Source organism: Myotis daubentonii, chromosome 7 (genome assembly GCF_963259705.1).
Source record: "Myotis daubentonii chromosome 7, mMyoDau2.1, whole genome shotgun sequence".
NCBI lineage: Eukaryota > Metazoa > Chordata > Mammalia > Chiroptera > Vespertilionidae > Myotis > Myotis daubentonii.
The window spans coordinates 58,083,777-58,096,755 of record NC_081846.1 but is presented as its reverse complement, the minus strand read 5'-3'; the positions used below and the strand labels follow the sequence as shown (position 1 = coordinate 58,096,755).

The 12,979-nt window shown below is 34.8% G+C and overlaps 1 protein-coding gene across 7 annotated transcripts in view; it reads right to left on the bottom strand.

The window, feature by feature from the left end:
- ACVR1C (activin A receptor type 1C) overlaps window positions 1-12,979 on the bottom strand; it is a 90,808-nt gene that overhangs the window by 50,662 nt on the left and 27,167 nt on the right. For 5 of the 7 annotated variants that reach the window (XM_059704388.1, XM_059704395.1, XM_059704394.1 and 2 more), the window contains one exon: window positions 3,897-4,127. The exons of 1 other annotated variant lie outside the window; for it this stretch is intronic. In XM_059704388.1, the coding sequence (XP_059560371.1) occupies window positions 3,897-4,127 (231 nt within the window). Of the gene's footprint in view, window positions 1-3,896; window positions 4,128-5,002; window positions 5,026-12,979 lie in introns of those variants that run through there. One more of the 7 variants, XM_059704391.1, reaches the window with a different exon arrangement.

Sequence of the window (12,979 nt, the reverse complement as noted above, 5' to 3'; positions counted from 1 at the left end):
GAATTACTTCTATCAAAAAATTATTAACTTCTAAAAATTAAATCCGCATGCAATGTCAGAGAAGAAAGTATGTTTTAAGGGCAAGTGACTGAATTTAATATAATCTAAAGCAAATACTGCTTACAAAGATCTGAGTTAAGTACACATAAATTTAATTCAATTTAGTATTAAAAGTGAATGGGTAAGGAGGTTTTTAAAAAGGTCTTTTAAAAGAAAAAACACTTGAAATTAAAATATTAACTAGATTCTTAATAGGTACTTTACTAATAAATTAAAATAATAAATGTCCTTGCTCCATTTAAAATCACCACATTTTAAATATCAACAAAACAGTGTTTCTTAAACTGTAAACAGAACCTATTAGCGGGGTCTGACCAACATTTTTACTTAATGAAAGAGCATAGAGTATCTCACACATTTTAATGGTAAGAATATTTTATAAAATTCTTGTTTCAGTTGTGTGTGAATGCAGGTTGGGAAAATTATGTAAAATTTACATCTGTCTTTGTGTCACATGGAAACATGTATGAGAGTCATGAGTCTAAAGTTTTAGGAATTAGTCAAACACATAAGAGGCTTTTTAGGAGGGCAAGTGTGAGTTCCTACAGTTCTCTAATTGCCAAGTACGAGAGAACCAGTAGGAAGAGGAGCCAGGAGAAAAATGTCACCAGCTGTATTCAAGGTGGGAACTTTGTCACAAAGAAATGAAGCAAGAGCCCAATATTACACACAGGATCTAAGGAACAAGAGGGCCAGCTGAAATATGACAAGACTGAGTTACCGTCCCTACATCAAGACAGCTATCCAGAAATGGCCCCACAGTCAGGGTGATGAATGAATGAGCCAAAGAGGCAAGGATCCACTTGGCTTCCCTCAAAGAGATGTCTCAGATTTTCTCCAACTTCCTCTGATCACCTCCCAACCTTTTCTTTCTTGGCCCATGGAAGTGATGCAGAGTATTAATGACTATAGAAATGCCATACGATCTATTTTTCAGAATGCTCATATATACGGTATATATCATCTATATGTGATCACATTTAAAATTGATAAATCCCTGCTAGGCAGAGCAGGGGATATCAATCACACTCACTGATGACGCTGAAGCAGCAGCATTCCTGGCACCGGCTGTGTCGGTGCTCAGCCTGGAGATTCCCAATGCCTCTCCAAACAGCTGCTGCTGCAACACAGCTAAGAACCATTTAGCACTGCCTCCCAGCGAGAACAGCCTGCCACCGGATGACTGCATATGCAGGGCTGTTCCATTTCATGTCAGCTTATCACACAATGCCTTGATCAGGAGCACATTCTTAGTTTAAGTAAAAAGAAAATGAATTCAATGAATCGTCACATAGGAATAATTACTGGATAGACAACACACATCTTCCCTATTATGAAAGATCGTTGAAAAAGCAATTAATGTAATCTGTGATATCAATAGACTAAAAGAGAAAAATCATGTGATAATCTCAATAAAGTCATGAAAATACTTGAGAAAGTTTAATATTTATTCACAATAAGAACACTTTCCCCTAAAGTGAGAATAAAAGTAAGTTTCCTCGCTTGATGACAGGCATCTATTAAAAGAACTAAAAGACATCATACTTAATGGTAAAAAAGTGAAGACATTCCTCCCAAACAGGAAAAGGGCACAGAACTTCACTCTCATCACTCCTATTCATCTTATTGGCAGTGTTGGCCAGTGCAAAAAGGCAAGAGCAAGAAATAAAATGCATACAGGTCAGAGTGGAAGATTAAAATTTCCTGTATTCACAGATGATTATATATGGAAAAACATCAAAAATCTGAAAAATCTACTAGAAATAATATAAGTTATTTTGGCAGCTTTGTAGGAAATATGGTGAATATACAAAATTAATTTTAATGTACTAGCAATTAACATTTAGAAATTGAGATATTAAAAACCATTCACATACAGAGTATGTGCTTATTATAATACATTTCATTTTCAAAATTGAGCTATCAGCTGTTAAAGAGTGTATACATTTTTGGGGACATCCTATATGTGTCAAATTCATCAAATTATCGACTTGAAATGTGTTTCATTATATCTAAATTATACCATAATAAAATTATTGTTTAAAAAAGATGGGTCCTGACTACACTTGTGGTATTGATTCCAAGGTACTAAATAAAATAAAAGTTATTCATTAAAAAAGGACAGCCAGATTATTTTTAAAATAGGTTAAAAGTACTAAACAGATAATTTTCAAAAGAAGACATAAGAAAGGCCAAGAGACATATGAAAACATGCTCAAAGTCACTAATCATCCGAGAGATGCAAATCAAAACGACAATGTGGTACCATCTCACACCTGTCAGAATGGCTATCATCAACAAATCAACAAACAACAAGTGCTGGCAAGGATGCGGAGAAAAAAGAACACTTGTGCACTGCTGGTGGGAATGCAGACTTGTGCAGCCACTGTGGAGAACAGTAGGGAGCTTCCTCAAAAAGTTAAAAATGGAACTCCCATTTGACCCAGTGATCCCACTTGTAGGAATATATCACAAGAAACTAGAAACCAATCAGAAAGGATATATGCATCCCTATGTTCATAGCAGCACAATTTATAATAGTTAAGATTTGGAAACAGCCTAAGTGCCCATCAGCAGATGAGTGGATTAAAAAACTGGTACATCTATACAATGGAATACTACACTGCAGTAAAAAAGAAGGAATTCTTACCATTTGCAACAGCATGGATGGAACTGGAGAGCATTATGCTAAGCGAAATAAGGCAGTCGGAGAAAGATAAATATCACATGATCTCACTCATTTGTGGAATATAATGAACAACATAAACTGATGAACAAAAACAGATCCAGAGACAGAGAAGTATCGATCAGACCATCAAACCTCAGAGGGATTGTAGGGAAGGGTGGGGATAAGGGGGAGAGAGCAACCAAAGGACTTGTATGCATGCATATAAGCCTAACCAATGGACAGAGACAATGGGGAGGTGAGGGCATGAGGGGGTAGGTGTGTGTGTGTGTGGGGGGCAATGGGGGAATAAGGACACATATGTAATACCTTAATCAATAAAGAAAAAATATTTTTTTAAGGTACTATAGTGGAATATTGATATGGTGATATGCAAATGCCTAAGAGAGGAAAACAGTATCTTAAAATGTTAATTTATAAGGAAGAGTATGTATCTGTATATAGACATTAACACATCAACAAGCACTTACTTATTACTATATTAATAAATACCGAAGAAGATTCACTAACATGACATTCTCATAAGTTAGTTTTTGGCTTGAATTAATATCCCCCAAAGTTTCAGATCCCATATTGCTGATAAAATATGAGATTAAGATCTTCAATATTTTGTAAATTGGGATAAAACACCATGACATTGGGGGAAGGCAGGAATATATCTGAACAGTAATATCTTTCTGCTACTGAATGTTTTCACATGAGTGTGGGCACATAAAGAAGCTGTGCAGAAAGTACCCATAATAAAAGCTTCTGTCTCCATAGAAGTTGGAAGTCTACAATATTTTATTTTTCTCTCTTTTTTTTCTTTTTTCTTTCCTTGGTGTATTTTTAAGTGTCTTTCCTTTAAAATAATCCACACAAATTTATATTTACTTTAGGTCCATTCATCACTTCCAAAAATGTAATTCACATAGACAAATTTCTTCAAAATTATAATGTGTTGTCAATGTTTTCACAGTCTTGCACAATTTTAAAAAATCAACCTCACCTAAACCTTTGACAATTTTACCAGTCCAAAGGAAGAAGAAGAAAAAAGAGAACTGTAAAACAGATTTTATTTAAAGAAACACAAAACAGGTTGATTTCTACTATGTGTATGATTTCCCAAGAGTAGAATTAAACTTGGAATGAACAAAGATAAACCCCTTACCTGTTGGAAGGTGCAGTGTTATGTTATTGCAGAAATCTGTGAAGCAGCATTCGGTTTTGGTAACATTGTTGGAACTATGACAGAAGACTTGAGCATTTAATTCTGGGAGAGAGACACAGGACTTGATCACCTGCTCCTTTCCATTGGTTAGCATAACTGAAGCCCAGCATGCTCCTTCCGTTTGGCAGGTGAAGTTTGAAGAGTCACACAAAAGACATACACACTTCAGTCCTGAAAAGTGTAAGGCAAGCAAAAAAAGGTGTAAGATACAAAAGACATCATGCAAATGTGTTTCAGCAAACCTAGGTGTAGAAAACCAATCTTAATGAAAATTGAGGGAGGGATTAAATAAACAGCACCAGATAAATACATGCTGAACACATTAACGCTCTCTCAGTCAGGTGTTTTGTTTAAACAGGTTGCCCAATCATCACTTTGTTTGGATGCTTATGAATTTATTGCTATTATATTTTAAAACAATTTTCTCATCCATGGTCTGTCTAATCTCTTCTTCTTAAGCTTAATCAGCTCATTCCTAAATCAATAGCTCCTATGCAACACTAGGATACAGTAACACAGCAACCAAGAGGGGCCTGTCTGGCATCACTTGTGGAACATTCAAGTGTGATCACAGCAGCTGTGTAACCAAACGGCACAGTTTATTCTGTTCACTTACTCTTCTCCTGTAATCTTTTAAGTGAATGTGCTAAATACAAACCTAACCATAGATATTTAGAGCTAAAAAAATAGTGTGAGTCTTTACAGGTATATTTTGTAACATTTAACATTGTTGTTATCCTCCTAGTAACTTTAAGGCACTGATGAGCCATTATAATTCCCCCTCTTCACTAATGAATACATGTTAGAATGAGAGTCATTTGAACATACACCATGACCTTCAGGCAATTTTCTTTAATGAAAACATCTATTCAATAAAGCAAAACACATCAATTATACAGTTTCATATATCTACTGCAATAAAACTTTCCAAAAAAACTACATTTTGCTAAATTAATTTGTTCGCTTCACAGATTTCCTCCACATTCCCCACTTCCCATACACACACACACACACACACACACACACACACACACACATTAGCTCACATGGTCCAAGTGATGCAGTACTTTTATTCTGATGTAAAATACCTGTCAGCCAGAAAAGTCCAGTGGTGGTGAGCAATTTATTTAAATTTTATTAATACCATTGTTTTTTTAAAAAATACAATAAAGTATTTTTACTTTAATAAACTTTTAAAAAAATTATAACTGCCCCCAACAATTATCTGACTATCCAAACTTTTACAATGAAATCATTTTTACTCAAATGAAAGTCTTTAAATTACTAATTGGTCAATTTGGAGCTGAGTTTATACCTATAAAATATTCAATACATAAATGGCAATTAATATACTCAACTTCAACTACTAATATAAGAGCAAATATAGATAATATTCTTATATAAAAGGGTGAGTTAGAAAGAAAAAATTACATAGTGATTAATAGAAATTATATCTTCCTTTGATAATTTTTTCTTGAGTAGTAGAATATCATCCCCATAAGTATTTTCATTCCTATGTGCTAAGAGAAATACAAACATAAACTAAAACATTATTTTGTTAACAACTTTGGACCAAGCATAATGGCTCATTCTTCTATTTATTCCAATTATGATCAATTTAAATGTACTCTGAGGGTAACAGATGTACATTCGGGCAGGGGTGGGCTGGAGGGGGTCATGGGGGTAAAGGGGGTCATATGTAAGACTTTCAACAATAAAGAATTACTTTTAAAAATGGTGAAAGGAAGAGGGCAGAGAGGAAAGGACATGAATAAAGTGGATATACTTTTAACTTTTTTAATATTTGTGTGCTATGGTGGAACTTTATAATCTAGATTTGTTGGTATTCAGCAGAACTAGATATATAAAATCTAAGTGATTTGAGTTTTAAGTCACTTTCTTTGCATAACAGAGAGCTCGTGTAATGAGGATCCACCCACCCAGGTGTCTTCTGAAAGTGAAATCTCTCTAGCATCTTCCAATTCCAACCTCAAGGCCTTCAAATCCTAGTTATACTAGCTTTGTAATCTTGGGCATTGCTTGGCCCCTCTATGCTTCCATTTCTTTATATGAAAGATAAGAAAAATATACTTCTTTATAGTGTTGTTATGAAGAATAAATTAGTTTACCTATGTAAAGTCCTTAGAACAGTGCCTGGTACATAGAAAGTACTATGCGATTATTAGTGAATATGTATTTTTCCTGCTGAAGGAAATGAAGCTCATTGTCCTATGCAATCAATCAAAATATATTGGTGATCCATAAAGGAATGGCTGAAATAACTAGGTGCACAGACCATTTCAAAGGCATAACAAGGAAATATATCTTTTTTCTGCTCTGCTCACTAAGTTCAATGTTCTCATTCTTTTCATTGTTTGTGCTAGAACCTAGATAGGCAGTCCCAGAGCAGGGTGGTGTCTGGTGACAGTCCAGATAAAGGTCAGGAAAAGATGAAGGTCCCAGTCCCAGCTCTGTCACTCACAGGCTGATTGGCTGATTGAATTTGGAGAAGATGTTGAATTCCATGGGCTCTCACTGCCTTCCTCTAAAAATGAGAAATAAACTGGGGGAGGCAGCGGATCCAGAAATCTTGAAGTCTCATATGGTACCAGCATTTTATGACTTTATAAATTTATAATTTATGGATTTTCACAATTACAAAATAAGGAACATTCTTTGATTTAAAGAAACTGACTCTACTCTGTTTATTCTTCAATCTCATATTTTTAGGGGCTGAAGTTGCGATTATAAATCTCCTGACACACAATCTCAATCTGTTTGTTACTAGACACCTCATCAGAGCCTCCTTGAATTTTTCTATTTCCAAGAGAAGCCTAACCTGGAAACCAAGGCAATTAAGGAATATGGACCCACTGAGTGAACACAACCGTAAAGTACTCAACAACCAGACATATGCTAGTTTCTCATGTGTTTATCACTGCGGATAATTCCCAGTGCAACTGTGGGTGTTACCTGTCACTATCTCCATTTTATAGATGATGAAATGAGGCTCAAAAAGATCAAGTAACTGAATTAATGTGGTCATTAGACTACTCAAGCAAATGTTGCTTCTATTTTACTAAAGCTGATTTTTTAAAAAATGGGGACAGAAACCATTCTCCCATCTCACCAGTTTCTAATGAATGTGAATAAAATGTAATTCTATTCAGCAGAAGGAAATTAATAATCAACTTAATAATTGAGATTTTGATCTGCATTGTCCCAATTACCTTTTAAAACACTTAATATGTTTAAAACAATTCTACCTACCTATTTTATGAGGAGACAGGTGGTCCAATAAAAGTCAATAGCCTGGGCCTTGCATCAAGCCCAAAGAACCTAATCTTTCAAGTTATCTGAATTTTGAAATAAGTGTAAGCTTCTAGGTACCTAACCTGATACTTTCTCTTCAAAACAATACTAGCTCTTTAGAAAACGATTGCATAATAGTTCTCATCAAGGAATAACATGGATACTCACTGACTAACAGGCTATAAAATTACCTTCATTTAAAGTGAAAGGAATAAATCAGAAGAAGAATATAGATCCAGATGATACAGTTAAGAGGTAGTAAATGACATCTTACTTTGAATGTTGCACAATGGAAAACACTGCCAAAATTGAGAATTTGTTGATGATAACAGCTGCAAACATCTGCTAAATGTTCTCATTTATTTCAGGTCAATTGGCAGTACTATAGCACTGACAGAGAGCGAAGAGCAAATTACAAGAGCCTAAGATGTATAACTAACACACACCTCATTCAGTCTTGCAATTTTTCTTTCCCACCAATCCACAACATGGTCACATTTGGTATACAATTAAACCATATTTATGTCAACCATCCTCCACATAGAACCTTTGTATTGCCAATGAAAACTTAAGTTGCCATTAGTGATTAGACTTATGCTTTCATAGTTTGTTTGTTGTGTTGTTTTTTAAAACTGCTGTTAAATGAGTCAATTATACTAGAATATTCCATGACAGGATGAATCCTGTTACTAGCAGACTAGTCCAGCCCCATGTTTCTTTATTTTATACTTTCCCGTTATACTCTCTTTGAGTCATATGGGAAAAGATAGCAAATGAAATTGAAGAAGGAGGTAATTACCCATAATAAGGAGGTCTATTGGATTTTTCCCCCACAAGGAAGACTGCACTTTCCCTGTGTCTCCTCCCATCCCTTTAATTATCCTCTTTCCCCGTTTTTGTCAATTAGTCTGTAAAAGCCAAGACATCTGTTACCTCAAGACATCTGTTACCCGCATGAAACCAATGGATGTGCACATTTCTAATCAACCAGAAAATAACTTTTTGTCCATGTTTACAGGTGATGGCAAGCACACGCTGGTGTCCAGAGATGTGAAAACTATCACACTACAAAAAAATGAACCAAAGTGATCAAATATTTCTTGAGAAATAATCATTGTTTTGAATTAGATACGATTTGCAATAAGTTGGTTTTATATTTCCTACGTTTTCTCCATTTTGGTTCTCTATAATAAAATAACTATTGACCAGTGTGTTATGTAAATTTCTGACACATACCCTTTCCTCTTTTCCAAACATTAGTTGATTCAATATTCCAAATTTTATTTTTATTTTTTAAATATATATTTTTAAAATTTATTTCAGAGAGAGGAAGGGAAAGGAAGAGAGGAATAGAAACATCAATGATGAGAGAGATTCATTGATTGGCTGCCTCCTGCATGAATCCCTACTTGAAATCGAGCCTGCAACCAAGGCATATGCCCTGACCCTGGGAATCGAACAGTGACCTCCTGGTTCATAGGTCAATACTCAACCACTGAGCTATACCGGTCAGGCCAATATTCCTAATTTTAGAGCAGGCTAGTGAACACAAAATACTTTTTAATTTCAGAAAACTCTTAAGTTTGACCTGCTGAATATGTAATATTCATCATTTGCAGGCTTTTGAATTTAAAAAAATATACAACTCAAGCTCATCAGTGTAATGAATCTGAAAGTATGAAAACAAGAACGAAGCCAATACAACTAATAATCGTGATTATGAGGTAAAGCCAGACAGAAGCAAAGAAAATCAGGCAAAGATTTTCTTTTCCTTTTCTGTTCCTTTTCAGAACTTTGATTTCTTGTCATACGAGCATTTAAAAGCATTTTTCTTTCTTATTAGTAAGGAAAAGTAGAGTAGAAGAAGAAAGCAATAAGATATGGGCAATATAAATGCAAACTTTTGGATCAAATGAGCTTTTAATAGACACTCGACTTTTAGAACTTCTATTTGCCAGGCTGTATCCAAAGAAATTCAGAATCCCTAAAATATAGGAGGAATATACTCAGGACAAAGGAAAACTGTTCCTTTATGCAAAGTGGCATTTATGTTTCCTACTCAAGAAAGCCTCAACTTTCTAGCTGAGAAAGGGATGGGTCCACCCTAACTGGATTCTTCCCAGGAGAACTTTCACTTCCAGGACAGGGCTCTATTTACCGAGGTTCTAGCATGTTTTGAATGATAGTACTGGTCATTCTGAATGTCCTCAGTCCCAAAGCAGCACTAAAGAAAACCTGAGTTTTCAGCCCCCCTCTACCATGAACCACGTAAGACTTCAGACAAGTTTCTCAACCTCAACATCTTACTAGTAGATTCCTCACCTAAAATATGATGATGTCAGGAAATAGATGAAAAGATTTCTAAAGACCTCTCCAGTTTTATAGCCCTCTGCTGCTCTGAGCTCGCGTCCCAATTGTCTATATAAGTAACATTAGGGTTATCTTATCCATGATAGACAAAAAGAGGGAGTTGTGTTTACAAAAGAGAATCCAAGGAGGACAGGTTTGTACCCAAAATCATGCACTGTTATTTCAATGAAACTTCTGCAGTGGATAACAAGATGATTTTTCTTGTCCTATATTTATCCTATGAGAATCTAATGTTCTTTTCAATACCAGTATGATATTTCGAGGAGGTGGAGGGAAAGTTCACAGCCTTTCTTAGTTGGATTAGATGCAGACTCTGGCCTGATCCCTCAATCACAATATACACATGATCACAACTTTAGACTTTGTAGTCATGTAAGGAATAAAAAAACCAAAACTATTTGGGGTCTCCCATCTGGAGCATCATGTCAAAACAAACAAAAAACAAAAAAACAAAAAACACAGTGTCCCTTATCACAGGACACTTTTCTTCTGTTATCCTCCCATATAATTCTCATGGAATTTGAGAAGGTATTTTCTTTTCTTACATTGGCAGTGTAAGTGATGTCTCATCAAACTGTTCAGTCTTGACACATTTTATTGTCTCCTGCTTGGGAAAAGAGTGATATTCAATGGATTCCAATTACATTTAAAATAAAACAAAATCCGTAATTATTATTATGACCTAATAGGCTAGTAAGTCTGGGTTCTTCCTATTTCTCAAACCCAGTTTCTTAGATCTCAGTCCCCCAGGCACACTGGTCTCTTTTGTAGCTTTAAACAACAAGTTCTTTCCCCCTCACAGCCCTTGCGCTTCTTCTCCTTCCAATTCTTCAGTTCTCAGCTCCAATGCCATCACCTAAGACAGACCTTCACACAGTCCCCTGGACAAATGATCTTCTGCTCCCCATCCTTTCTGGTTGTTATTGCAATCTGTAGTTAGCTTATTTACTATTTCGGCCCCACTAAAACGAAAACAGGGAACTTTCCAGTCTTATCTACCATCATATCCTCAACACCTAGAGTAGGATATGGCCTATGAGAAAAAAACCAGTACACATGTATTAAATTAAAAATTGTAGAAAACTGAAAAGTACAGAGGAATGAAAAATAGCCAAATTCATAAAATGACTCAAAACCCTATAATTATTGTGTTACGTTTTCTTTCAGTGTTTTTTTTCCTATAGCAGTTTTTTTATAGTCAAATTCTACCTATAAACACAGCTTTAAGTGTTTTTTTTTTTATTCTGACAGCATTACATCATGAGCTTTATAATCTCTTCTTTATAGTTATTAGATGGCATTTATAGTTCCGAACATTAGCTTAAATGATGGCTTATAGAATTTCCTTACTCTTAGGCACTTCAGTTCTTTCCAGTTTTTGCAATTAAATAACACTCTGTTAAATATCTTTGTGGATTAATCTTTAACCAAGTTAATTTTCTAGGCTAGAGTCCCAGAAGTGTAATTATAACATCAGACATTCTTGATAGGCGTTGTCAAAGGGCTTTCCAGAAAATTTGTACCAATTATGATTTCCACTGGCCTTGTATGAAAGTACCCATTTCACAATACACTCAGCATTAGTCAGCATTAGTCTCGCTAAAATCTTAATAATATGATAGATGGAAGTTGCATCATCTTTTAATTTGCATTTCCCTACTAATGGGGTTGAACTTTTTGTTTTTCAAATAGTTCCTTCCCTTTCAAAGATTTCCTCTTGGGTAAATTTTTTACCCATGCCATTTATCTCTTGGATGAACTTTAAATTTATTCTTCTCAGTTTGAAAGAGCTCTTTATAAAGACATACGTCCTTTGTCATATGTGTTACATATAACGTATCCCACTTCCATATTTATGTTTTTTTCCTAACATACCACCCTCATGTTTTTTGAAAAAGAAACAAAAAAACTGTTTCCAAATATTTCCTTTTGATTACCAGTCTTTTAGTTAGCACTTGCTTCTCTTGCCTTCAAACTTGGCAAACCCCCACCCAGATATTTTCTAAATGTTCAATATTTTCTTCCACTCTTAACCCTTAAATTCACAAAGAATTTGATTGTGGTGTGAGATAATACACAATCTCTTTGACAGATGATAAGTGAATTACTTTATGGCAAAGTTCCAGATATTAAAAATTATTTTTTAAATCATTATTCATAGAATGTTACAATTTTAAAGAATTTAAAAAATTTGCATCAGGGAAATGAAAATCAAAACCACAATGAGATATCATTTCACACCTTTTTTAACTGCTATTATCAAAAACACAAAATGTAGTAAGTGTTGGCAAGGATATGAAGAAAGGGGAACTCTTGTACACTGTTAGCGAAAATGTGTATTAGGGCAGTCACTATGGAAAACAGTATGGAGGCTCCCACCAAAATTAAAAATAGAACTATCATATGATCCAGCAGTTCCTCTTCTGAGTATTTATCTGAAGAAAACAAATGCACTAACTTGAAAAGATATATCCACCCCATATTCACTGAAGCATTATATACAATATCCAAGATATGGAAACAACCTAAATGTCTGTCAATGGATGAATGGATAAAGTAAATGTGGTAATGTAGTCCTCCTTAATGTGTGAGGAAAACATTTCAAGGCCCCCAATGGTTGCTTAAAACTATAGATAAGACCAAACCTCATAGTTGCTATGTTTTTCCTAAACATACATACCTATGATAAAGTTTAATTTATAAGCTGGGTACATTAAGAGTAACAGCAATAATTAATAATGAAATATCATAACAATATACTGTAATAAAAGTGATGAAAATGCGGACTCTCTCTCTCTCTCTCTCTCTCTCTCTCTCTCTCTCTCTCTCTCTCTCTCTTATAACTGAGACAGATGCTAAGTGACTAACAAGCAGGTAACATATAAAACATGGATTTAAAATTTATGAATTTCTGGAATTTTCCACTTAATATTTTCAGACTACAGTTGACTGCAAGTAACTGAAATCCCAGAAAGTGAAACCAGATAAAGAGAGACTACTGTATTTATATATATTAGAATATTATTCAGCCATAAAAAAAAAGAGTGAAATCTTGCCATTTGCAGCAACATGGATGAGTCTTAAAGGCATGATGAAATAAGGCTAAATGAAATAAGTCAGAGAGAGAAAAAAATATTATACAATTTCATTTATATGTGCAATCTTACATTTTCTTATAACTATGTATGGTGATGGATGTTAACTAGACTTAAAAATATGACTATTGTGCCTGGCCAGCATGGCTCAGTGATTGAACATCAATTTGTGAACCAGGAGTTCACAGTTTGATTTCCGGTCAGGGCACCTGCCCAGGTTGTGGGGTTGATCGGGGCGTGGGGCCG